Raw genomic sequence first — 27138 nt, 5'->3', positions numbered from 1 at the left:
GAACCGATTGCAATGAAATTTTGACCATTCGTGACTTATATAATGAACTCTGGAAAACATTTGACTTAACTTGAAATTTTTAACAAGCGAAAAAGTTATAGCGATTTAATTTTTTTCACGATTTTTTACTAAATTGGTCTATTTTTATTATGCATCGCATTACTTTTTCAATTTATTGGCGGTTATGTTGTTACTTTCCTTCAAAACGCATTCATATATAAGTCAATTAGAGGGAAACTAAATGAACTATAATGTGCATCTTGAATTTTGAAACGATGTTGATGTTTTGGATAATTTGGTGTTTTATAATCTAATCGTTATAATTTTCTTCCGTGTTAAGAATATTAAGTTAAGTCAATGGTTTTTCATAGCTCATTATATAAGTCATTAATGGTCAAAATTTCATTACATTCGGTTAATTGAATCCGGAGATATAACAGCTCAAAGTTGGCTATCGGATAATTTTACCAGTTTCAAAAATCTTTATAACTTCGTGAAGAATTGTCCGATCTTTTCCAAATTTTGTCCACTGATACACAACTAATTGAAGAACTTACAGTAAAAATTTGAGAATATTTGATGCACTTTTCGAATAGTTACAGCTAATTAAACATTTTTTGAAAAGTGAAAATTTTGCCTGTCCCGATCATTTTGTCTATCCCCTGTACATTGCAGAAGATGGGTATGATTGAAAGTGGAGCATCAACGAAAATCGATTCGCGCGCGCTTTTTGATGAATAGAACATTGCCGAAAAAGATCGTGCCGCCGCCGCCGCTGCCGACTTCAACGTATGCTTCGGTTTTGTAGTAATTTGGAATTCATTGATACTGCGCTGAATGCTGCCGATGGTGAAGAAGAACCGAAGAATATTCTTCAAAGCAAGCGAAACTGGTTCGAGATACATACGCACATGAAATGATCATACAGTGATCGTGTACGGGGGTGAAATGCTGCTGGCAGTTAACGAACAATTCCAACGTATTTGAGAAGACAAAGTCAACCAACAGTAAGAAATATGCAGAATGTGAAAAGTCACTTAAGAACGTGTGCAAAATGAATAAATCGAATTAAGCGAAATGTGTACAATTAATTACGAATAAAGCGTCGCTGGTAATTGTATGAAGAAATGCCGTAGAGCTCATGAATCTCTGCAGCAGCTGTCTTGGTTAAGTGCGACGAACGTAGTTCAAACCAACAGTACCAGCAGTGGTCCTCAGGCTGGTCGACATCGTTGTCGGTGTGGAGGCTGCAGGCTTTTATGCCAAGCCTTTTTACCTTCGCCGCTGTGTCTGGAGCTGTGGTTCAACTTACTTCGCATAAATGAAAGATCGCGAAGATAGAAGGCGCTCGTAGTCTGGCTGCATGAATAAGAGTACAAGCCAAGCACACACAATCAGGCAGTATTTAGCAACTTGTTGTTGGTGCTGTTGTTGGGTCTTATTAATTCCCTCGTGGTAAAGTGCTTTTAATGATCAGTGCCGGGATTTGCCGGGATAAAGTGTATCAAAAGGAAGAAAGAAAAATATAAAGATCACGAAATAATGAATTAAAAGAAATTATCCATATTTCAATCAAGTTCATGTGCATTCCACCAACAAACGAATAAGAGACCGAGTGAATGTGGTTGAAGAATGTAATTATAATGTTGGCTTAATGTTCGGCAGCAAAACACCTTTAAGGTGGTAAATTTTTGTACAGTTTTAAGAGCAAAAAAAGGAGTAAGAAAAGTGAAAACCGGCAATCAAAGTGAAACGAAAATGGCCTCCGCAAACACGCAGAAGATGAATCTGTGGATTATTCTTGTTGCTCTCTTTATAATCGTTTCCATACATTGCGGCTACGGACATAATTACGGACAAGGAGTACCGACATGGATGTAAGTACCTCGGCAGATTTCTAACGTTGATTGTACTGTTCCGACAGAACCACCTGCGCTTGATCTGTAGTATTTCCCGATCAGTGATGTATTGCGTTATGAGACGGTGGGATTTTCAAATACCCAACGGCTTTACTCGAAAGGACATTCTCTAACTGTTGTGCAAATACCTATAATAGTCACTCGAAATCATGTATAACTGTTGCCATTTTACACTATCATTTCGTATCTAGTTTCAAGTTTCCAATGACTCGATTGAATACTGTAGTAAAGTTAATTTTTACTTATTCGTTGCTCGGGCGCCACACCCAATAAAGTTTTCTCGAATGTGTTCGATAGTTAGTCTCATATTTGTTTTTTAAATAATGTTGCACTCATGACGTTATACACTTTATGTCAAATGTACGTTGATCATCAAGTAAAGCTTATTTTTCAATACAGTTCCTAGAGTTTTGTGTGTGATAGTTCTTTGTTTAAAAAAATCTTCTCACATTGAGGCAGTTAAAATTTACGTAGGTCAAGGAGTAAAGTGCAATGTTCTCTATTTTATGAAATAGAGAACATTGCGTAAAGTGGACGCCCTAAGCATTTTAATCGTTTTCGGTGGATATGCGAAAATCCATCTCATTCATCGAGCAATATAGAAGGTGGTTATGTGCTCTAGAAACCATAACCATGTAAGAGATTGAACATCAAAAAGCATTTAGTTTTGATGTTTTTAATCACAAACTATGACATTCTGCAGCATACCGATGTTCTGCAATTTAAAAACATTTAATACTAGCTGTTCCGGCAAACTTTGTCTTGCCAAGTTGTTGGTATTTGACAACTGTTGAGGTCATTGCTGCACGGCACTCTAGATTGATTTTATTTCGGTCGTGTTGATTTCCTTCCCATCTCATGGAAAATCAGTTCTTTATCAATTTTGTTACTTTTCTAGTTGATTTTCGTAACTTTTTGTACATATAAACACAGCCACCACGAATACGAACCGAACCGTGCAAGAGTCATGCTGATCGGTTGATCCTTTCTTGAGTTTTGTTTTCTCTAAGTAACTTCAAACTCATTTTTATATAAAGCCTGTATCCGCAATAATCGGGACACAGACATACAGCTGTAACTCTGCAATAGATACATTAAAATTGCTCAAATTTGGCCTAATAACATCTTAAGATGTGTTCATTTCACCTACAAAATGTCATGTGAATCGGTGCAATACTTTTTGTTGTAGCAATGAAAGAGTAAACTGTGCGCCATTGAATTTTGTACAGCTCCTAGTTTTGCTTGTCAGCGCTGTAACTTTTGAATTTGGTAAAGGAAATGACTGAAATTTTCAACACAAACCGCTCAATCTATATTCGTTGCATAGGCAAAATTTCAAAAATAAATCGAAGAACTATCAACGATTTTATAATCGAAACATGTATTGGGACTGAACGTGATTTTAGCCCCTCAGACAGCAATTAGTCAGTACACTTTATTGTTTCGATTGTACTATTGAAAATACTATACCAATAATCACCAAATTTTGCATACATAATTAACACATAATCAACTGCGTTCTGTGAAATTTCATGAAAATTGGCTGAGAAATTCAAAAGTTATGAATAGGCAAACATCGCCCATGAAAAACACGAAAATTTTTCACTAACACTCGCCCCCATTAACACCAGTAGATTTCAAACCAATTCATAAAAGTTGATGAAATTTCGCAAGAAAGTGTCTCTATAAGTATCATAGCTGCTAACGAAATTTCATAATTATCATCACAGAACTTTGAACTGTAGCGTAAAAGAACCATCTACTATGCGAATGAAAATTGGTTATGATTGTACAAAATGCTTAAAACCACGTCTATTTGTTTTTCATCCACAGTTAAAAGTAATGCATCGATTTTTATGAAATTTGGCACAAATAATAAATATACACCAAAGAGTTCTCAGTCAAACTTTTGGCCAATTTTACCGATGCATTACAGAGCTACAGCCATACTTCTGTGTCCCGATTATTGCGGATACAGGCTTTATATAGATAACCTTTTTCATTCCGTGAATTTTAATTCAATACAATTTAAAATATTCTGAAATTCTTCGACCCCACTGGGACAAATCCTGTTTTCTCTGACAATGACCATTTTGCATGTGTAGGTATATCGTGTGGCTGACACGAAGATACTCCATGCCCACGGAAGCCAAGAAAAAATCCATTATGAAAGGCCCGATCGGGAATCGAACCTCTTACCGCTCAGCATGGTTATGCTGAATACCCACACCTTTACAGCTGTGGCTATATGGGCCTTGATACATTATTATATCATCAGTTGCAAAAAAGCGAAAAAACAAGCATTGTCTCTGATGATAATCATGTTTTGTTGATGTAATGTATGTCTAAATAACTTTTTTTTTGTTTCAGATGCAAATGAACCATAAGGTTTAAAATCTCTATAACGAAAAAATACTTTTAATTCTAGTCATCTCACAATATACATTCTGTATTAAGGTACACCGAAGCAATTTGAAACGGGTGAGGTAAGATTAAACAATGGGTTAATATTTATTATGATATCATGATACTCAATATGAATTTTACAACAATTTGTTTTTGAATCAAACCATCTTTTGGTGAAAAAAATGCCTAATTGTATTGAAATCTATTTCAAAACATAGCGTTTCATCTTATTCCACCGTTTCAATTTGCCCCGGTGTACTTTACACCATCAAAACTAACCTCCAAAATATTTGACAATGACCAATTTTATGAGACGTTTTGGATCAGCTGATTGCTCATTTCATGAATGAAATTTGACGGGAGGTCGCGTCCAAGCCCGTGAGTGTGAATACCAATATTAACAATGTTGTCGTTTCGTAAAATAGACTATTCTCAGACATACGCGCCAACTTGTGACGTAGTTGGGGGGGCAAGGCTTCGCAAAATCGATGAAATCCGAAAAATATTGACGTTATTGATCTAATTTAGGCATATTCACGTGAAAACTAGTGCATTGAGCTGAAAAATGTTGAATTTTGTCCAATTTTGGAGAGCTTTGCCCCCCAACTACGTCACAAGTTGGCGCGTATGTTCTCAGATCATTTGGCAGATCACACACAAGCATGATCATGAGCATTGGTGACCGTACACTTCCTAGTTGCTGTGATGACCTGATCTAGCGAAATTGCACAGAGAACCAATAGGCTGGTGGCTTGGTATTTGTCGCCAACCTCAATGTATTATGCCTCTCAAGAAAAATCAGAAAATGGCGATTATCTGCCTCTGGCTTCTGATATAAGCGCGACAGTAACTAATCATTACAGCGTCATCAGATTTAAAAGTATATAATTCCATTATATGGGGTTTGACAGCAAGAACACTCGTTCCACTGAGCCACTCTTGCCGTTCGTCAGAAATACATTCAAAAACATCTGTCACTTCACGAAACCCACGTGCTTTTGTTTTTGGCGGGAACACTTTTTCTTTTATTTTGCCTTGCGACTGTCATGCGGCGGTATGCCTTGCGAGCGTACGACCGCCGCAGGACGCTAATAAAAGATAAGCGCGACAATATACGTTTCGAGAGCTGAAACTTTATTAACTATTTGTCTCATGCTCCGTAGATAAAATGACAGTTCAATCGAAAACATGACAGTTCGACCCGAGCAAAAAATTTTCCCCATGCAAACCATAAATGCATTTTGAAAATAGTTCCCGGACTCCAAAAATGATGAGATTTTGTATTTTGCCCAATTTATGGACGGAGATTTCGATAATGAAATAATCCGGATACCCATAAATAACCCAATTACACAGCGTAACAAAAATTAACTTTTTGTCTGTCTCAAGAGCAAACTTATGTGTCTCCGAAGGATTTTGGGCCGCTGAATCCGAATCCGGGCTCAGATTTGCTCTAACACGTCACAATTTTGAGCTATACCTCATTTTATAGGGCAAAATATGCGATTTTGGGCTTTTTTGACTGCAAGCCATTAAGTAAGGAAATATTTTTTTTAAGCAATCAAAAGGTTAATTGGTCAATTTACATCTAAATTAACGACTCATGCAAAATATTTCGTTTTACCAAATCGAATTTGATAGTTTTAAACGATTTATGTTAGGTACGACATTTCCCATACAAGTCATCCTCCAAAAGTTGCATGCAAGTTTTCATACTAACATAAAATGCTTAAATCTATCAAATTTGATTATGTAAATCGAAATATTTTGCATAAGTCGTTAATTTAGATGTAAATTGACCAATTAACCTTTTGATTGCTTAAAAAAAATATTTCCTTACTTAATGGCTTGCAGTCAAAAAAGCCCAAAATCGCATATTTTGCCCTATAAATTGAGGTATAGCTCAAAATTGTGACGTGTTAGAGCAAATCTGAGCCCGGATTCGGATTCAGCGGCCCAAAATCCTTCGGAGACACATAAGTTTGCTCTTGAGACAAAAAAATGTTGCGCTGTGTTATGACTGATGATTGTTGAGTTTGTACAAATTACTAAATTTATTCGGTTCGGTTTGAACCAACTGTCCCCAAAATCTGGTTATTCTCAAAATTATTTATATTTTTTTTGTAAAAAAAACTCAAACTGTATTTCAGTCAAAATGTCAATGCACAAAAATGTTAAGGAACAGCTCGATAGAATCCTAAGATGGCCGCCACAGGGGTCGACTTTTGCATACACAAGATTTTAAGCGCATAAATCTCATATTTATCTAAACCAGGGCACCGAATCTGACACATTCTACCGTGACGTTACAACTTCTTGACGCCTTTTTGGTCAGATTTTTTACTATAACTCGCAAATTTGACTGTAAACCCTCAAATATTATTGCATATTCGGATTCCTTGTAAAATTTCCAATAAGTATGATTTATTGAAAATATGTTTAAAATGGGAATTAGTAGCGTGACGTTACAATGTTGTAACGTCACGCTACTCATTCCCATTTTTAACATACTCAACTGATAAGATATGTTGAAATAAATGTCATGAAACACCACTCAGTCTATCCTACATAACCTGTCCGCTTTACCCCAACATCCTGGAGTTTAATCACTCCTTCATTACTTGAAAAAGTGTCGGAGCAAGGCTAGTTCTTGTTCACCGACGGACTTGCCTACACTCGACGAAATAAAGTAAAGGAATGCATAAAAAATACCTATATGCCGTAAAACGGGGTAACTTTAATTGCTTTTCTGCTTATTTCCTCAATATTTTTTTCATGTAATAGTGTTTTGCTTAATATCATATTTTTTAAAACAAGTACTGGGGTCTCAGTTATCAATTACAATTGATAGATCGGATAGTTATAATTCTTCGGTTAACCAATATTTTTTTATATGCGTGAGTATCCCATTTTCATTTTGGGGTTACTTTGATAAAGTCCTGAAAATACATCAAATCCCAAAAAAATGTATAACAGATTGCAATCTTAGGGGTATCAATATGATGAGAGAAGCTGTATAGAACATGCCTATCAGAATTAAGGGTTTGTGGAGTACTGAGTGTACAACTCATTGAAAATTCCCTTCCTGAATGATTGTGCAGCTATAGGTAATCCTTGCGCTGATGGAGGATGCACCTTTATCACCATCATCATTTATTGAGTGGAAAATTGAATTTAGTTATCAAATATAATTTTCTGTTTGAAAATAAACTGTCTTACGGTACATCAACAATGTTGATTCAATATATGATTAAATGCTACGCATCGTAAATTCTCCTTACTGGAGTTGTTTTTGATTTTTTTATAAAGAAAGTTAGAAAAAAAGGGTGAAACTGAATGAAATTACAAGGCCATTATTGCATACTTTTAGGTGTTTATCAATGAATGGAGATTTCTGTCACAATTTACAAAATTGATTTTATTTGTAAAAAACACACTTTATTAAGAGAATCAATGCCAGATTTAGAATCCACCATGATCAATCTGCCAAAAATAAATGGTCATTCTTTGGAAAATAATCAAAACGTTGTTGTACATCAGATTGTTTGAAGGCGTTGACGAATTGACAATTTTTATTTTTAGCCCAAAAAGTTATACACAAGCTTGGTTGTAATGAAAATACCTCTGAAATGGACTTTCTTATGCATAGTTCAGATCCAGGTTTACTTTTTTCTTAATAAATTGAAGGTATTGTGGTGATAGGCTGAAATATACAATATGTACCTGTCGCACTATAAAAGTTACCCGCGTTATCAAAATTATCGCATTTTACGGTTACAGCCATTCCATGAAAAAAGAATAAACTCAAAAATAAAAGTGCTCCGATATTGATCAAATTCAGTAGGAATGATCTTTACCAAAAATAATGTTACCAATTTAATGGTAGGGTGGTCCAAAAAATCAAGATTTTGCGAAACTCAAAATTTTCAAAAAATCATAACTTTTGAACCTAGGGTAAGTGTGCCGATCGTTGTGGTAATAAGGTAAATTAATTAAAAAATATATGATCGTACCATCTAATGAACGGTTTCAAAACGTTAGTCGGTAGTTTTCTATCCAAATTTGCTGGGAAAAATATGAAAACTATCGTTTCTCTCTGTTTTCGATCAATAATCGCATACCACAACAATAGGCACACTGTTCCTATTATGGAGGTAAAATTTAATTTCGGTTCCTATTGTTGCGGTATCCCATTGAAATCTTATGGGATACCGCAACATTAGGAACACTACCGCAACAATAGGAACACAGTAGCAGAAATATTAAGGAAAATATTTTTTTAAACTAGGTTTTTGGGCAAAACTTAAGCACACAAAAAGTGCAATCTTATAAATTAAGCATAATACATCTATTAAAAATGCATTTTGGTAACATTTCAGTCGAAAAAGTGCTCAAATGCCACTACCGCAACATTAGGTACTACCACAACGAAGGGAACAATTACCCTATAGACCGATTTGCACAAATGGAAAGATGGAACGCTCTAGGTTTTGATAAAATATCGCGAAAAAATTTAGTAAACGGTAATATTTAAAAATGTTCAAAATATCAATTTTTCACGATTTTCACAATGTTGAACCACATCGATTTCCCTTTTTGAGAATTCCTTCAGCACATCCTTCTGGAAATCCTTCAAAAGTTTCTACTGTGATTTTTCATGGAGTCCTTTCGGAGATTCTTCAAGGAGTTTCTTGGAGTCTTTCTCGGATTCTTCCAGAAGCTTCTTCAATGGTTCCATTAGAAGTTCCTTTACGAATACCTCCCGGAGTTCCTTCTGGGATTCCTCCAAGATTTTTCAAGAATGACCAGGATTTCCTTCTGAAATTCATCCAAGAGTGCCTTCAAATATTCCTCCTTCTGGGAATTTCAATCGTGATTTCTACCGGTATTCATCTAAAAGTTCCTTCTGGAATTCAATTCGTCCTATTAGGATTTCTACAAGAGTCTTCTAGGATTTTTCAAGGAGTTTCTTCTGAGCTTCCGGAGTGACTCTGTCCTGTTTATCCAGGATTCCTTCAGAAGTTCACTCTGTGATTCTTCCAGGAGTTTTTTTTATGATCTTAACCATCTCCGTGCATTAGCTAACGCTCACCTTACGAGGAGGAATTTATTCAAAACTGGTGGAAACAATTCATCCACTTGTGAGGGTTTGGTATTGTCAATAGGTAGTTTCGAAAATATTTTTGGTAAGTATGTTCGAAATATATGTATATAGGGTGCCTGTACCAGTTATCGCACTATAAAAGGAAAACTATTGCTACAAAAAATAAGAAGAAGACCGATTAATGTCAACGATATGTCAAATGGTTGATTAGTTTCCATACTTTACAGGAAAAATTCCTTATGGTATTAGCCATAACTGGTACACTATATCGAAACAGGGTGCAAGGAAGCCGAAAAGTTAAGGAAAATGATTTATTTCCATCATAATTAGAGCAAATTGTGAAGTTTGAATGATTGCAACCATCTTTTGTGAATGTGATCTTTTATTTACGAAATTATTATTGTTGATTTGCACCATTAAAAGTCGAAAATCAACTATGGCGAATTTCAGGTACTACTGAGCGTAGATCTGATTGGGGGAATCGACTGTATTCTGTGCAAATAGGATATTGCCCCTGAAGAAGACACTATCCAAAGTTTCGAAACGTCGCGACGCGTCGGGGATATCAACTCGATTTGATTCATTAAGAATGCGTAGCCGTTAAATCCGATTTATATAGAACGTGGCGTACGTGGGTACACGTTAGCTTCATAAGCGGATGGTTGTATTTTATTCCCAGCCGTAGCACTTTCGTCAGTTGATTTTTGCTTTTCCCACCGATACCAGCTGACACTAGGTACTCTTCTGAGTTCATGGCTCGAACGGCCCTGAATAGTTGGAAAGGTATTGCCACGGTAATTTTTTTTTTTTTTTAAGTATTGCGCTGTATTTTGATAACTAATAACTCTACGGCCCCTTAAGTATCGTTTTAAGAGGAGTTAACTGCATTGCTCTCAGTTTGAAGTCATTGTAAAATTGCACAATATCCAAAGTAAATACTGATATCTGGCATTCTTAGAACGATTATATTTAAATTAAACTGCATGTGGCTGGTTAAAAGCTATTGCGTAATGCAAATACAAGTACCATAAATGCGCTTTACTGCAAGAGTTACAAGTCTCATACGCCCCAATGCACGTCAAACTAAAGATGCAACGCTGAAAAGCAGTCAATTAACAAATGCAATTCATTAAAACGGAAGCAAACACTATGCTGCCGTTTTCCAATATTTACTCAATTAAATGGATGCTGACGATGCCTAACAGAAAACTACTGTATGGAGCATCATCGCGGAACGTGCCCAGGCAAGCTTCAATCAAGGTGATGGAAAGCAAATATCTACATACTGGGAAAAGAAAGATCAGCCACCGAGTGCTATAGATAAAGTTATTGCCTTTTTTCAGCACGAATGTCATCAACTTTCATCAACTTTCAGAATAAAATAAGGATTAACTATGATGGTACATCTTTCAAAATTAGATCGAGTTTGAATAAAATCAACATCAGATGTGATAAAAACGACTTTGTTTTTGAGAATGTAAACTAAAGTTACATTACAAAAATATTGTTTTCCCACAAAATATGTTTTTATTCACAACTTTTTAAAATGTTCATGCTTGCTTGGAAAATTACATCGTAAAGCTTAATCACAAGTCTATTTAATATTGAATTCAAACGATTTAAATCAAATAAACCACTTTTTTATAAACTTTGATCCGTTCTACGTTAATGTCTGCAAACTATTGTAATAAGTAAACAGTTCCAGGCAAAGTTCCTCTGCTATTACACATTAGTAGCTATCTTTCCGGCGGCACATACAAAATTAACCCAACTCATTTAGTCGAGCTATTTGGTTAATTTAATTAAATTTGATAACCGAAGCTTAGCACCAAAACACGTACTTCGGGGCAAAGCTTTCGGAACGGTCAAACAGCTTCCTGTGTACACAGCTGTACAAACATCTGTGCGCTTAGATATACGAAAAAAGATTTTTCCATTCATTTATATTAATTTTATCCTTCTCCAGCTTCCACGAGGCGGCTTCCATGTTCCATTCAACCGAGAAGAACTAACCCACATTTTATCAACAAAGCTCAACTCGTTCGTTCGTAGGACGTATGCACTAAATAGGGTTACCTTTCACTGGAAGGGAGTGAAAAGGGTTCGTATATCTCGCCACTCATCTGCACACGTTTGGAGTACAAGAAGCCTACAAAATGTCTACAGCACACAGTGGCAAGTAAGCATGCGGTTGAATTTTATTCAAATGTGTATATTCATCTAACGATAAAAAGTACAACTTCGCAAATGGTTTAATGAGATGCAACTTCACCCTAGTTGAGGCGCAGGTTATCTGGTGGAAGATTTGACTCAGTGTTGAATGTTGGTTAAAATGTACTGGCTATACAAGTGGAATGAAATGCATTGGCACAGAAAAAATGCCGAACATTTACCTACAGTAGTATGGACACAACTGGGAACGCATACCAAACGGAACAGGATCTAAGTTTGCATGTCATCGAGTTCACTACAAGATAACTCGACGCACTTTGCAACCCTCGCGTACTTTTGATCTTTTTGAAAAAAATCACATTATTTTTTCGTTTCAATTTGTCAATTTTTAACGCATTTCTGTGTGTGGATTCATTGCTTGTTAATATTAATGAAAAGGCAATGGAATGTAAGTATGAAGAAATTATTGATTACAAAACAGTAAATAACGATAACACGGTAAAAAAGATTCAATAAAATTGATAACTCGTTTTAAATTTTGAATATAAAAAGGTAAATTTTTAACAAAACATGAAATAGAAGTTCAAAAAATAAATAAAAAATAATAAAAAGATAAAATAAATGGAATACAACCTAAGTAACATTTTATGTTTTGTTCGGCTCTATAAAAGATCTTCATGACCAATAGGGTGGCTCAAGCTTGTATGGCAAAACCACATGTCAAAAAGTTCGATGGGCCCCCTTCTCATTTCGTTCTATATGACGCCACGATGCTCTGGTCAAATTTTCAGCTAAATCCGTTAACATTAGGGCGCACAGTGGAATCATTCTGAAAAAAGACGATCAAAACCTCTAAGAGCCGTTAAATGACATTTTAGCATATAGGTGTCTTTGGAAGATATGTTCAGAAAAATCTTCTCTATTTTTATGCATATTCACTGTATGGTAAAACTGTAGGGTGAACCCGAGCAAAAAAAATATTTTTTCAAATTAATTTTTTAGAGGGTAGATGCCTTCAGCAAAGTTGTAGAACAAATAATTTAAAGTAACTTTACTGAAGACACCATATAGCTTGGACTTCATGTTTAGGGAGAAAATATAAATGTTTAAAAAACAACCTCAAAATCAGTTTTTTGAACTTTTCCATGATTATATCGTAAAATGTCAACGTGATATGTTCTACAAGTTTGTAGGTACTACTGGAATACACTATCTTGCCGAAAACACCAACTCTGTAAAATTGAAAATTGCTCCAGTAAACCAATTTTTTTGAAATTTTTTCACTATTTTCACTATTGAATATTTTTTGAATAGGCACTTTTTGGCAGCCGTGCTATCAAAATTTCAATGCTTTATCATGACCAGAATAGACCAAAAGTGACTTAACAATCGGGTCTGATAAGGCACTTTGATTTCTGATGCTATTTTATTAGTCATTTTTCAAAGAAAATATTCACAAATTTCATACAAATCATTTAATACAAACTGAAAACTCACGAAAACATCGACATTAATATTTGTTAATCATAATAGTATTCTTCTTGAAATAGTCTATATTTCTAACACTGTGGTTGACTTTACATTGAATACCCGACAAAAAATATCACTTTTTTAATGTTTAGATAAGTTAAAAAATCACTATTGAATATTTTTTGAGTAGGCACTTTTTGGCAGCCGTGCTGTCAAAACTTCTATGGTTCATTATGTCCAGAATAGACTAAAATTGACTTAACAATCGGGTCTGATAAGGCACTTTGATCTGAAGCTATTTTAATAGTAATTTTCAAAGAAAATATTCTCAAATCCCATACAACCTTTCGATATTATTTTTAGCTCATCCAAGTAGTAATTCTGAATAAAAAAAAACAAGTTAAAAAAATGTAGACTATTTCAACTGTCAGTGTAATTTATTTTTAACTACAAATTTTAAAAGAGGAAAAAGCCTCTTTGAGTGATTTCCTCATCTACGAAATCTTTCTCAAAAAGGCACAAATTATCTTTTCAAAAAATCGTTATACATAATATAAACTTAAAACCAAATGCTCCTCCGGAAAAGTATCCATAGTCGAGCCGTGATCTTGATGCGGATTTGTCAAGGGATGAACCAAGGTAATATGTCTACGACGAAGGAATTTTGAACATCAAGGACAGGAATCAAACGCATAACCAATTTCAATAAAATATCTGTGAAGAATTTTCATCATGACGTAAGATTTACAACCTAGAATATCTCTAACAGATACTGGCTATTTCAATGTGATGTAACAATGTTTCACTCGTTTTATTTTATTTTTTTTATTTTCAACACAAAACTTGTAGAGGCATTCATTATATTTTCGCCTTTTTAGTTTTTCAACCGAAGTTATAATGTTAACATAGCAAATGAAAAAAAAAATATTATCATTGTTTTAGTTGATTAATTAATGTATGTATTTTAACATAAACAAATGCTTTGGGAATTACAATACAAAATTCGATAAAAAACACAGTTTTTAATTGGTATTGAAAACTCATCTAAAAATTTAAAAAGCAATATTTTTTGTCGTATATTCAATGTAAAGTCAACCACAGTGGTAGAAATGTAGACTATTTCAACAAGAATACTATTTGGATTAACAAATATTAATGTCGAAAAGTTTTCGTGAGTTTTCAGTTTGTATTAATTGATTTGTATGAAATTTGTGAATATTTTCTTTGAAAAATGACTATTGAAACAGCATCAGAAATCAAAGTGCCTTATCAGACCCGATTGTTAAGTCACTTTTGGTCTATTCTGGACATGATAAAGCATTGAAATTTTGATAGCACGGCTGCCAAAAAGTGCCTATTCAAAAAATATTCAATAGTGAAAATAGTGAAAAAATTTCAAAAAAATTGGTTTACTGGAGCAATTTTCAATTTTACAGAGTTGGTGTCTTCAGCAAGATAGTGTATTCCAGTAGTACCTACAAACTTGTAGAACATATCACGTTGAAATTTTACGATATAATCATCGAAAAGTTCAAAAAACTGATTTTGAGGTTATTTTTTTAAACTTTCATATTTTCTCCCAAAATATGAAGTCCAAACTATATGGTGTCTTCAACAAAGATACTTGAAATTACATGTTCTACAACTTTGCTGAAGACTTCTACCCTTTAAAAATATATTTTGAAAACATTTTTTTTGCTCGGGTTCACCCTACAGTTTTACCATACAGTGAATATGCATTAAAATAGAGAAAATTTTTTGAACATATCCTCCAAAGACACCTATATGCTTAAATGTCATTTAACGGCTCTTAGAGGTTTTGATCGTCTTTTTCAGAATGATCCCACTGTGGGGCGGTGCTAAACTCGTTTGAAGTTTGTATGGGCGTTTATATGGGAAAACATCGTTTTTTTTGCAGTTTTCTTCGGAGGGGTTCAAATTTTCCTTAAAACACGTAGTCGATCCCATAGAAATATAGCCTGGGATATGCCGAAAAACTTTGTCGAAGACCGCAACGTGATCAGACACTTGTGAAAAAAGCTATAGCCTAGACAGTACGGGCTCATTCAATGAGATTTTATTGCTATTACGTGCTGTAATTTAGATTTTATTGCTACATGTTAAATGTTAAGCACCACCAGATGGTCTGCATGTAATATCTTTTCTTGCAAGCTTCGGATAACTTTGCGGTCTTCGACAAAGTTTTTCAGCACATGTGAGACTATAGTTCTTTATAATCGGTTGTATGTTTTATGTAAAAATAATGCTCCACATGAGAAAAATGCTAAAACAGATGTTTTTCCATATAAACTCCCATACAAACTTCAAACGAGTTTAGCACCGCCCTAATGTTAACGGATTTAGCTAAAAATTTGACCAGAGCATCGTGGCGTCATATAAAACGAAATGAGAATGGAGCCCATCGAACTTTTTGACATGTGGTATTTTGAACCACGCTAATGACCAATATTATAAAACTTGCAATAAAACTGATTTATACATCAAAACCTCTTGTTAACCTCTTCAAGAGTATCTTCCGGCTAAGTGGACCACTCTCGGAGAGCTTCTGCAAGCCGCATTAAGAGTAGCAATAAAACCGTTTTGAAACCTAGTTGAAAAATTTCCCATTCTCGATTGTTGTTTTTTTTTCTTTCAACAAAAACTTTGACAGCTCAAGATGCAGAGAAGCTTCTTCGATGGCACGTAAAGTTCAGGACGATACATCATTCGTATGTAGAAGTCATAGTCATTTCAAAGTAATATTTTAGTAGTTATTGTGTTGGTAGGCTTATGCGCATTCAAATTTACCGTGAATATTGGGGTTGAAACATAAAATTAATGCGCTTCAAAAATAGTGAATATTATCATCTTGGAATGAAATAAATCAATTTGTTTATTTAGTAAAACTATCTCGAATTACAAGAAAACTCAGCAGAGAGAGTTTATTCATGTGAGCATGTTATGGAAATGGTGGCAAACTATCAATTCAGTGCTAATTTGAGCAAAATCAACTATTTTCCATTCACGTTAGCTAATTCTTCAATATGGCGACAACCATAATCAGCAAAAATAAAACGAAAGCAAGTTTACTTTTATGATAACCGCAATAAACCTAGCAGTGTCGTAGTTCTGCTTTTCCACCAACAGATGTCGTTACTAATCGAACGGATCGCCATCTGTTGAGAGTTTTAAAAGTTTTATTGTGGTAATAATGATTGCCAGAAGGTTTACATATCGGAAAGTTTTGTTTACTCTTGAAATCTGTCTTTATAAATATCTTCAAGTATACTATAAAACATTTTATCAATGGTTTTCATAAAAGCAGTCACAAAACTGTGAGTTTTAATTATTGCTGTAATAAAACCCTAAAAAAATCAAAGAAAACCAATCAGCAATGAAATTGTTACTTGGGATTGGAAGTGAAAACATTTTCTCTATTTTTGATACTGTACAGCATATTTAACTGACACTTAAAATGAAGGTCATCACATAGTTGAGTACTTTTCGTGTTCCAATAAAAAAATACCAAGCTTTAGTAGAGATTATATGAAAAATATTATAAAACTCCCTAGGTGGGCCAAAATACCTGCCCGGTCCAAAACACCTCCACTATCCTACACCTTAGAATACGTAACACTCTTCCACCTGAGCACTACTTTATTTTTACCGACAGTCTAAGCTCTCTGGAGGCTGTTCGGTCAATGAAACCGAATGGAATACGCCAAGTCTTGAGTGCTTTGTCCAAACGCTCCTACACCATCACCATAGCTTGAGTCCCGTCACATTGCTCGATTCCGAGCAATGCGAAAGCAGACTCTCTGGCCAAGGTGGGCGTTAGCGAAGGCGACATTTACGAGCGTCAAATCGCCTTCGACGATTGTTTTGCATTGGCCCGTCAGGAGACCTAGACAGCTGGCAACACAAATAGAGAGATGGAGGGATGGGTAGATGGTTGCACTCTATCATCCCACAGATGTCAAAGATGCAATGGTTCAAAGGTTTGGATTTAAGCCGCGATTTTATTCGTGTGATATGTCGGCTGATGTCCAACCACTATTTGTAAACGCACATACCTTCCGTATTGGGATCTCAGAAAGCAATCTCTGCGTCTATAGCGTGGCTTACCAGGATACTGAACATGACGTGTGGGGATGCGATGAGTATCGTAAGGTCAGATCTGAGCTGCATGAAATTCTCCGGGTCCGAGGAAAACAACAGAAACCCATTAGAGAACTGTTGGCAGACCTTGATTTGGAATACATGAATTACTTATCAATTTTTGAAACGTGTTGATGTAGTACGTCCCTTGTTTTCGTTGTCCGCCATTTAGTTTTGTTGTTCGCACCTGTCTGTCGTCGTCTCTCTTCCGTTTGTGCTCTTCTTGTCGTTGTGTAAAGTCCTTTCTTTTTTGTTCCGTTACAGATTTGGACAATTTGTCCCATCAATGTTTTTAGTATAAGTTAACAAATAATTTAGTTTTAAACCCACAAATCCCTCCTTCTCATTGTTTTTGTTATTTTTTTTTTCTTTAATCCTTAACCTCGAAACAGCTGCGAGTACTTCGGCTTCCCAAACTAACATAGTATTAAGGTTGTAATAAATTGTAAAATGTAAAATCAATGTAAAAACAAATGATTCCGGCTCAGTTATTAAATGAGTTTAATAAATGTTCCTATTTAAGCTTTTGAGATGACCAAATATGTGTCTGCTTCAAGAGTCGGTACTCTTCCACCCTCATCACCCGCAGCAATGTAGATTTGATGAATACACATTATTTTACAATGGGAGAAACTATCGATTCCCCACAAAAGTTAGAATCATTTTCTCAAAGGGTAAAAGAAAGTATCATCAATTCCTCCAACAGCAGTTGTCCCACTATACCACGGGTTCCCAACCGGTGGTCCGCGTTCCCCTGGGCCATGTCCAGATGTGTTTATTCATTCATGAAAATTACATTTCCAAATATTTCTAAGACTTTTTTTCTTCAGGATTAAAATGCTTGTTCAAAACATAATTATTCAGAATTTCAAAGTTGGTGCATGTATGGATACATTTTTTGTAAGTGTTTCTTGAGACTTAACATGTTTTTTTTGGAACTCGGAAATCTAAAAATCTGTTGAGAAGTTTTTAATTGATTTGATATCAGATTTTTTTTAGTAAATATTTAAGATTTATTTTTACTAAAATTGCAAAATAATGACAGTTTTTTTCTGACTTGGTTATAAAATGTTGTTTTATTCCATATGCGGTTTTTTTTTTCAGAACAAATTTATGGTCAGAATAATCCATTTTTGTAGAATTCACCATCCTAAAAAAGAAAAAAAATCATGAATTCTGTTTTAGCTCGTCAAACTGTCTTTACGAATATTTTAGAATAAGTTTCCGAAAAACTTATGAGTTTTGCTTATTTCTAGGAGTGGTTTGGAACACATAGGAAGTTAGTGAGATATTCAATGAACACCCTTTCCGTTTTTTTAGCGTCAACCACTACCAAACCCTCAACCGTCACTCCCAAGAGCCACAATTTGAGGAACAAATTTTCAGTGTAAAACGACTCAAATTGAATGTACATGGCAACATTGTTTACGAAATGTGAGTGTCAAATAAAAAAAGTATTATTGATCGTTGAACATCTCTTCCACAGTAAAATATTGGCTACGCCACTGTACCCAAATAACTCGGTTTCGTTTATTCAATTTTTTTTTTCTAAAAATTTTCGTTGGGCCGCAGATGTTCTGACAATTATTTAAGGGGGTAGCCACCTCAAAAAGGTTGGGAACCCCTGCACTATACAATCGTCTTCTACCTAAGTCGTACCATGCTGGAACTCTAAACTGGATCGCTTTAAAAAAAATTCTCGTAAAATGTTCAAGCGAAAAAAACGGGAGAACCAGCACAGGATAGCCCTGTCTGACATAGTCGAAACAAGTACGTGACACTGAAGACGATCTTACAGTTGAGGTCGAAATACGTATCTGCCAAAGGATACAAATTCTTAGTGGAACTAAAAGGAACAGCACTGAACCCGATTTTCTTTTTACTTATATTATATTGCTGGATTCATATATTTATCGCAACTCATTGATTAACCTTTCAGGACGCGCGCCATCAAGCAGCAGAAACTGCACGGCGCTCGCGCTGAATACGACGGGCGAGGATTTTTGGTAGTGTTCTACTTTTTACAACGGCGCGCGTCCTGAAGAGTTATATATTTCTGTTTAAAGGTTAATGCCAAAATATCACACCCAGTTGAGTTGCTGTTGCTATTCCTGTTAAACTTACTTATTCATCTCTATGCACCACACCTCAAATATCAAAAACCATGAACGATTTGTGGTGGGTTAACTCACGGTTTATAAGAAAAAATCGCTCTGACTTTCCGTCATTGTGTCTAAAGAACATTCTCACGTTAATAATAAAACATGTCAACCGCTCTGCTAATCGCCTTACAACATTTTGTCACACGAAGTCTCTTAAGTCTGGTCGTGTGTCGGTGTCAAACTCCAGTCTCAGACTAATCCGTAATAATATAAAGAACGAGTATAATCATCCTATACAAAGCTTTGCTATGTCATACGATGTCAATGAACAACGCCCAATTGTCGCGGATATACCGATTTATTTGACCACCATCTATATATATAAAAATGCAGTGGCATACGTGGGACCGCGCATAACTTGCGAACGGAAGGTCCGATTTTTATCGTCTTAGTTTTGTTCTGTTAGTTTTCACCCAAGGAAGGTTTATGAAGCATAAAACATGGATAAATTGAGAGCTTTTGGAAATCGATCTTCCATACATTTTGTGACCGGGGACTTGGTCTTGGATAGAAACTTGAAACGTCAAAAAACGCAGTAGGCAAGACAAAGTTTGCCGGGTACAGCTAGTAATATTATAAATAACAAATCAAAAATATGAAAACCCTTTGTTATGATTAAACAAACAAATCGTCATTTATTGTAAATCTGGTTGTTGGCATTTTTAGCTGCACTTAAAATGATTGCTTTTCGTATATTTACAACATCAGAATAAAGATTGAATGAGACTATCGTTAATTTCAGTTTTATTAATATTTATTTACGCATTAATACCTCATAGCAATCAATACCACGGTGCTCATAATCGGTACAAATTTCAACATGCAAACATATTTCGGCCTTTGATAGATTAAAACTCGGTCTGGATGGACGCTTGGTGGGGCACCTCCACCCGTGTGTATTCAAAACTCACCCTTGGGCTTTGTTGTACTGAATGGCTCTAGCAGCTATGTGTGGAAAGTGAGTGTTAAACGTTTAGCTCCGGATCGTAACCTGTGCACCGTGGCGACACCATTTTTACTTTGGGCTCTTAATCCGACCGATGAGTTATGACCGAATATATTAATATAGATTAAAACACGAATGAAAAATCTTTTTTCTCGGATTGTTATATTTTTGGTCGCCGATTAATATCAGCATGGGTGGGTGCAGAAGTTTACACGCCTAACGATACTGTGTAGTGGCGTCAATATGGTAAAACACTTCGTCGCGCTGTACCCACTGGCTTTCAGAGTGCTGTATTCATCCGTGTGACACCTTGACTCGTAATCCGCTGATAGTGGCTTCGGCTTATGTTGTAAACCACTCCAAAATAGGTAAATGATAAAAGCTATGGACTACTCTACTTTGAGCTAGTTTCTCCTAAGATGAATGCATGAAATCGCAATAAATCGTAAAAAAAAAAATGAATAAGCCCATTTAGGGTTTTTTATTCCATTCCGCCTAGTCTTTCGATAGCCAAAGGAGAAATGAGACTTGGAGTTAGGCTTAGAAATGTGTGAGCTTTAAATTATTTCTTCATGTATTAAGTAGTCTAACACAATGCGTAGTATATGCCTACAAATATTTATTTTCAGATACTGATAGGAACAGTACATTTCGATTGAAACTGTATTAGAATCAAATGATTAAATTTGATAAATCTAGATAAGTTCAATTGAACCTTCATATAATCAGAATCCTGTTCTTATTTGTCAAAACGCGTATTTATGCATGTATGACTCATACAGCTGCTTGTGCTTATTTAAAATTCCCGTCTGCTAGATATCTTGCATGAATGCAAATATGTAAAAAAAACTCATATCTGTATAGAACGCATAAGCAGTTGGAGTTAAGCATTCAACGTTTGGTCCTTCATAACAGCAAAATTCTCGTATGACTCGTTGGTGGAAGGATAAACGAAACGAACGAGCAGTTTGTTCACATTCAGCAGAATAATATTTTTCGTAAACATATGTGATCCTGAATTTACATACATACATGAATGGAGAAGATTTCGGGAGGAGACTTCAACTGTGGCAATAGCACTCAAGAGGATGGTGTATGCTTTTATCAGAAGGAACTGGAAATTAATGTGGAATGTAACCAGATAAAGAGTATCAATGCACTCGTTGAGTCACGAGTCGATCTACCAGCCAGTCAGTCAGTCAGTGGAGCTTTTAAGAAGCATATTTTGCTGTCATCGATATGCCGACCATAACAATAAAAGTTTATCGGTTGATTTGAATCTCATCACTTCCATCCATTTCGTCGGCTGTGCGGTTGCCTTGATTGAAAATGCCGAAAGCGACGAAAAGCCACTCTATTCAACAAGCCTGCCTGTCTGTCTGCAGCTCTAGCTGTGTCCGTCTATTCTCTGAATCGTTCGACGAAATAACCCGTCACCTTCAAATGGAAGCGCAATGTCCCGCGGCGACGGTTTCTGTTTATAGGAGTCCCTCCGACCTCCAGCTTGTAAAGTGTCAATTTGTGTAAACTTCAAAATGAATTTATTAATAAGGAGGAAATTAAATACAAATTGAAGCGCGTCTTTGTGGTGGAGAAAGTCAAAACAAATTGGAAGGTTCACAGATGAGATTTTAAGATTTATTAGATTTAGGTATAGCAGATTGAAGAACGGGTCCATTGTCAATATGGGCATTTCCAACTATTACATTTAAAATATGGAGACCTTGTGACGCCTTGCAATGATCCAGTGACCACTGATCACGCTAATCGTTTTTTTTTTTTAATCCGAATAGGGGGATTCGGGGCATAATGAACACCGGGGGCGAAATGGACACCCCTGTTTTTGTCGAAAACTTTCAAATTTTAATGCAGAAATGTATACTCCTTTCAAAATATCCAAAATATTAATATGGTGGAATTCTTTAAATGTTGAAGCAGCAACAAATTAGGTATTGTGAGCGTTTGAGTGTCTTCACCATAAAAGTTTGGCAATGAAGTATTTTATTTTTGATCAGAATTAATTTTGAATAAATACATAGCTATGTTGATGTAGTAGTCGATTAGGAACGAAACTGGAAATCACGAATGTACGCGCATTGCATGATACTGTTTGGCTTTTTAGAGAGTTTGGAAAAAAAATCAATCCCATGATTACCATGCGAGCAACTGCGTCGATGGGACACAAGTGGGTACACATGTTACCCTTTACAGGCTTGTACCAATTTGCTGGTACGTCAAAACGTCTATTCAGAAGGCACAACCGCGAAGGAGAGATGAAATTGTGACAAGAGGAGTGTTCATGGTGAGGGCTAGGAGTCAGTTTAGCTTTCTATTCCGTAGAACCGTTACCTGTTCGGTAGCCTAGTTGGTTAAAACGCCGGTCTAGCGAAAACGGAGTCGTGGGTTCGAATCCCACCAGAACACGATTTTTTTTCACAATTTCATCACTCAATTTGCCAATTAATCAACATTATGTGTCTTCTAATTATCAAGTTTTTTCCCAGTACACCAAACTGAGTTGCACGTTGAGTACCGAACCTTCAACACAAGTCTCAAGAGCAAACTTATATGTCTCTGACAGATTTTGGGCCGCTAAATCCGAATCCGTGTACAAAATTTCAAGTCAATTGGTTTGGAATTGACTGAGTTATAGCGAAGAAATCAATTACAATTTGTTTTACAGCAAACCGATCTACTGTTCGAACTGAAAACGACAATTTGTTTTTAAACGTTTCTCACATTCTTTTCAAAAAGCACGGCACAATTCCGACATAAATGCTTTCTTATCGCAGAAAACAAAAAAAATGCGTTCTTGCATGCGGCATTGCTTCCATTGAAATGCTTTGAGTTCAAACAGGTTTTCGCCTGACCGTGCAACGCCATGTGAAACGGAGAGGTAACAGGGAAACCATGAGAGACGAGCATGAGCATAACTTTATGCTTAAAAGGTATAAAAGAACTTATCGATACTTTTCGTTCGATAAAAGGAAATAAATTCGTTCGAAGATAAGTCTGAAAGATTTCCCCCCACTAAGCGTCATGCTGCATGAATAACTGTTCTCCGCGTTAATACCGTCGCCAAGACCCTGTTGATGGGTTTCATTCCACAATCGATTACGTCCAACATCTCCGGGATCAGAAAGTTAGATGGAGAGTAGAGACTGTGGGCGAGGGACAGCCAAGAGTTGCGTGTTAGTCTCCGGTCTGGTCACTTTAGTTCCCTTTGCGGAACAGACCTAAGCCAAGATAAATGCTGCGGCCATCAATATGAAATTAAAATTAAGTGATCCAATTTATTATCAAGTGAAAATAATTTATCATGGAGTTGATAAGGCAAATCCAAATATACACGTTATGCCAAGTTTGCCGTACATAATGCTTTGCTGGCACAAAGCAAGTGAAGTGTGCACAACTAAGTGAAATGATAGGATAGAGAGAGCACCGTGGGATGATTTAATAATAATTAATGGAATCTCATTCATTCTGGCAGCTTGTAAATCAGAAGGTAAATTCAATGGAAAACATTGAGCCATCAGGAGTAAGGACGAGAGAAGTGCTTCAACTTCAAACCTGCTACTCAGAAGTAAACATTTACAGGACTTCTGAGCGCTACATGCAGTGCAGTTGTGGATTAAAGGACTTGTGTTAATTTATCACGAGTGCATCGATTAGCGAACTGCCTAGCTACTTGGCGGGATCCACTCAGTCATAAAGCCGTTGATTAGCAGATAAATTGATTTATTGCAGAAGAAGCGATGCAGCAAAATCTTATATTCAATTTCATGAGCAGTTTACAAATTACGTTACTAGGTATAGATGAAGCCTTCAATAACATTGTTTGTATGAAGAATCTATGGATATCATTGTATGAAGAATGTATGGATATCATGAAGATATAGTAAATTTCTCCCCCTTAGATAAATTTTAAGGGCAATCGTACCCATCTGAAGCACAGTGCTCCCATTTTTATCCTGGAAGCGCTATTTTAAGTGCTATATATTTTGCTTCTTATTATTGTATTTTTTCAGAAGGTAGCACGCATGATAACATGCAAATCTCAAGTTCAACCAAATTAAATGATTTGTGAAATTGATCATCTGTTTTCTTACTTACGATGATCAATCAACTTCATTTATGGCTCTACGTCCGTATCTTGAAAATTGAGATTTGCTTCTTTAAAGTTACTAGACGCATGATTAAAAAATGGACAAAAACTAGCAAAAACAAAGAAATTTAAGCAAAGTTTATAAAAATAATAATGATGATAACTGGCAAAACTGTTCAAATAGATCCGAATTGTTCTCAATATATCAGATAGGTACATTAGATATTAACAGATTTGATACTAGGATCAAAGAACTTAACATTGCTTTCAATTGAAGTGTTATCCAGTATGCCCTGCCCATATTCGAAAAAAAACTATCTAATATTAGGATTGCCAGCTTTACTGCTGATATAGGAAACTAAATATATGAATATTTTGAATACATTACAAGGTAGCAAAGTTGGAGTGGGTGCCATGGGCAGAGTAGTGTTTTTTAAAGATAACTAGCTGTATCCGGCAAACTCTGTCTTGCCTACTGCCTTTTTTGACGTTTCAAGTTTCTAGCCAAGACCAAGTTCCCGGTCAAAATGTATGGAAGATCGATTTTCAAAAACTCACAAATTTCCCATGTTTTTTTTGCCTCATAAACCTTCCTTGGGTGAAAACTAACAGAACAAAACTTAGACGTCCAAAATCGGACCTTCCGTTCGCAAGTTATGCGTGTGGGACCACGTATGCCATTGCATTTTTATATATATAGATTTTGAGCTAGCAACACTGCTAAATCAGAGGGATCAACTAAATTTATAGCCGGGGCCCGTGGCGTAGTTGGTCACACGTTCGCTTCATATGCGGATGGTCATGGGTTTGATTCCCAGCCCCGGCACTTGCAATTTTTCGTCAGTTGCTTTTCACCGAGACCGGCTGACACTTGACCCTCTTCTGAGCCTCATGGCTCAAACGGACCCGGATACCTGGACATCGGCGAACTGCTACTCATAATGGATCCCCAATCGGACTGGAAAGGAACAACGGCCATCCATCATCATCCTTGTGCTCATCATTCTACTAGGCATAAAGTAGAAAAAAGTGAAAGCAGCAGCAAGGCAACCAGTTCGATAAAGTAGAATAGAATCTAGGCGCTGTACAAAGTGCAGCTGTCAATTGAAATTGCTCACGTAGTGCCCCAGTGGACAATAGAGCTGTAAATTAGGTTAAGTGATTAAGAATAAAAAAAAACTAAATTTATGTTTGATATCCACAATAAAATGTCAATTTTGAATGTTCCTCAAACATAAAGATGGGCTATATGTCTTCACAGAGATTCCACCAATAATAAATGGTGGGATGGGTGGCTAGCACTGGTAGATATCAATCAGAAGATATGTACACTGAAGTTTTTTTTACGACGGCAATGGTCCCGCGTAAAAAAAAACCGCGTAAAAAAACCGCGTTATTTCAAGACCCGTCGTAAAAAAAAACCGCGTTATTTCAAGACCCGTCGTAAAAAAACCGCGTTATTTCAAAAAACGTCGTAAAAAAAGTCAAGTCACGTTAGATGTGGTGCTGACTATTTAACGCGTGTTTTTGAAAAAAACGCGGTTTTTTTTTACGACGGTTTTTGAAAAAACGCGGTTTTTTTTTACGACGGGTCTTGAAATAACGCGGTTTTTTTTTAGGACGGACCGCGTAAAAGAAACCGCGTAAAAAAAAACCGCGTAAAAAAAAACTTCAGTGTACGTGTTTCGAAGCCTGTGGTATCCAAGTTGGCGAATTTTTATTTACGTGTATTTTAATTTAAGTTAATTCTACACTTATACAGTACACGGACCTGCCAGATGAAAAGACCTATAGGGCACTGCATGAAATTCTCTACATCTCTTTTACTCTTACAGAAATTTTATAAACAACAAGGCCAAGAAACGTCAAAATGCCATACAAATTAAAAACAATGCGGTGCCCTATAGGCATATTTTCTATTGAGGTTTTTAATAAAAACATCAACAGGGTAAAAGCTGTTTACTTTTCCATTGAATTCTTCCAGTTGGCCTCAGCAGCCAAAAGTGCGGACAAGAACCTTCCAAGGTGGGAAAAACTTGTTGAATTAACATAACACAAATGATAATTCAAATTTACTCCTCGAATATCAAAATGATAAGAGGTTGTGTTATCATAGAGTTCAAGTTGATAACTTGTTATACAATATTTTGTTTAGCATTACATTAAATTGTCAACATGAAAAAATACAGGATTTGCTATCAATAAGCTATCATTCTGAGCTATTTTATCTACCAAAAAATATAAATCTACTTAACCGATATCGTCAGCAATTGAAAAAAAAATCCTATAATTTTCAACCAATGTGTTCAACTATTGCGCCAACCGCCAACAACAATCGCCCAACCGACAACCCGAGCAAAGTCTGATAGCAAATTGAAAACTAATTTTGATGTTGTGATATTGCAAATTTTGATAACTCAGGTTGTTGTCGTTTTGGTCGTTTTAACGGTTAAAACATCAAAAATGAGAGCAGAAAAATGTTCCTGTGACAGCAAATTGAAAACCATTCCTACTATCGATGATAGCAAATTGATAACTGTTTTTGTTATCAGCGCAAAAAAATTGAAAAATCGTTAAATGTAGAGTTTTTTGTTTGATATCAAATCCTAAATGCAATAAAACAATAGCACTAATGATATATGCCTAGAATTACTTTATATAGTTTACTAAATAATTTAAAAACTATTGTAACACTA

The 27138-nt window shown here is 35.8% G+C and overlaps 1 protein-coding gene across 2 annotated transcripts in view; it reads left to right on the top strand.

Moving 5' to 3' along the window:
• The first annotated feature begins 671 nt into the window (after positions 1 to 671).
• The window catches only part of LOC109622251 (protein Wnt-5), a 112988-nt gene continuing 86521 nt past the window's right edge, over positions 672 to 27138 (top strand). The window contains exon 1 of one of the 2 annotated variants that reach the window (XM_029872260.2): positions 672 to 1877. In XM_029872260.2, the coding sequence (XP_029728120.1) occupies positions 1759 to 1877 (119 nt within the window). In that variant the 5' untranslated portion in view covers positions 672 to 1758. Of the gene's footprint in view, positions 1878 to 10246; positions 11609 to 27138 lie in introns of those variants that run through there. The other variant, XM_029872261.2, reaches the window with a different exon arrangement.

This window comes from Aedes albopictus, chromosome 2 (genome assembly GCF_035046485.1).
Source record: "Aedes albopictus strain Foshan chromosome 2, AalbF5, whole genome shotgun sequence".
NCBI classification, from domain to species: Eukaryota; Metazoa; Arthropoda; class Insecta; order Diptera; family Culicidae; genus Aedes; species Aedes albopictus.
The sequence above is the reverse complement of the archived record's forward strand: the minus strand, read 5'-3'. Positions and strand labels throughout refer to the sequence as shown.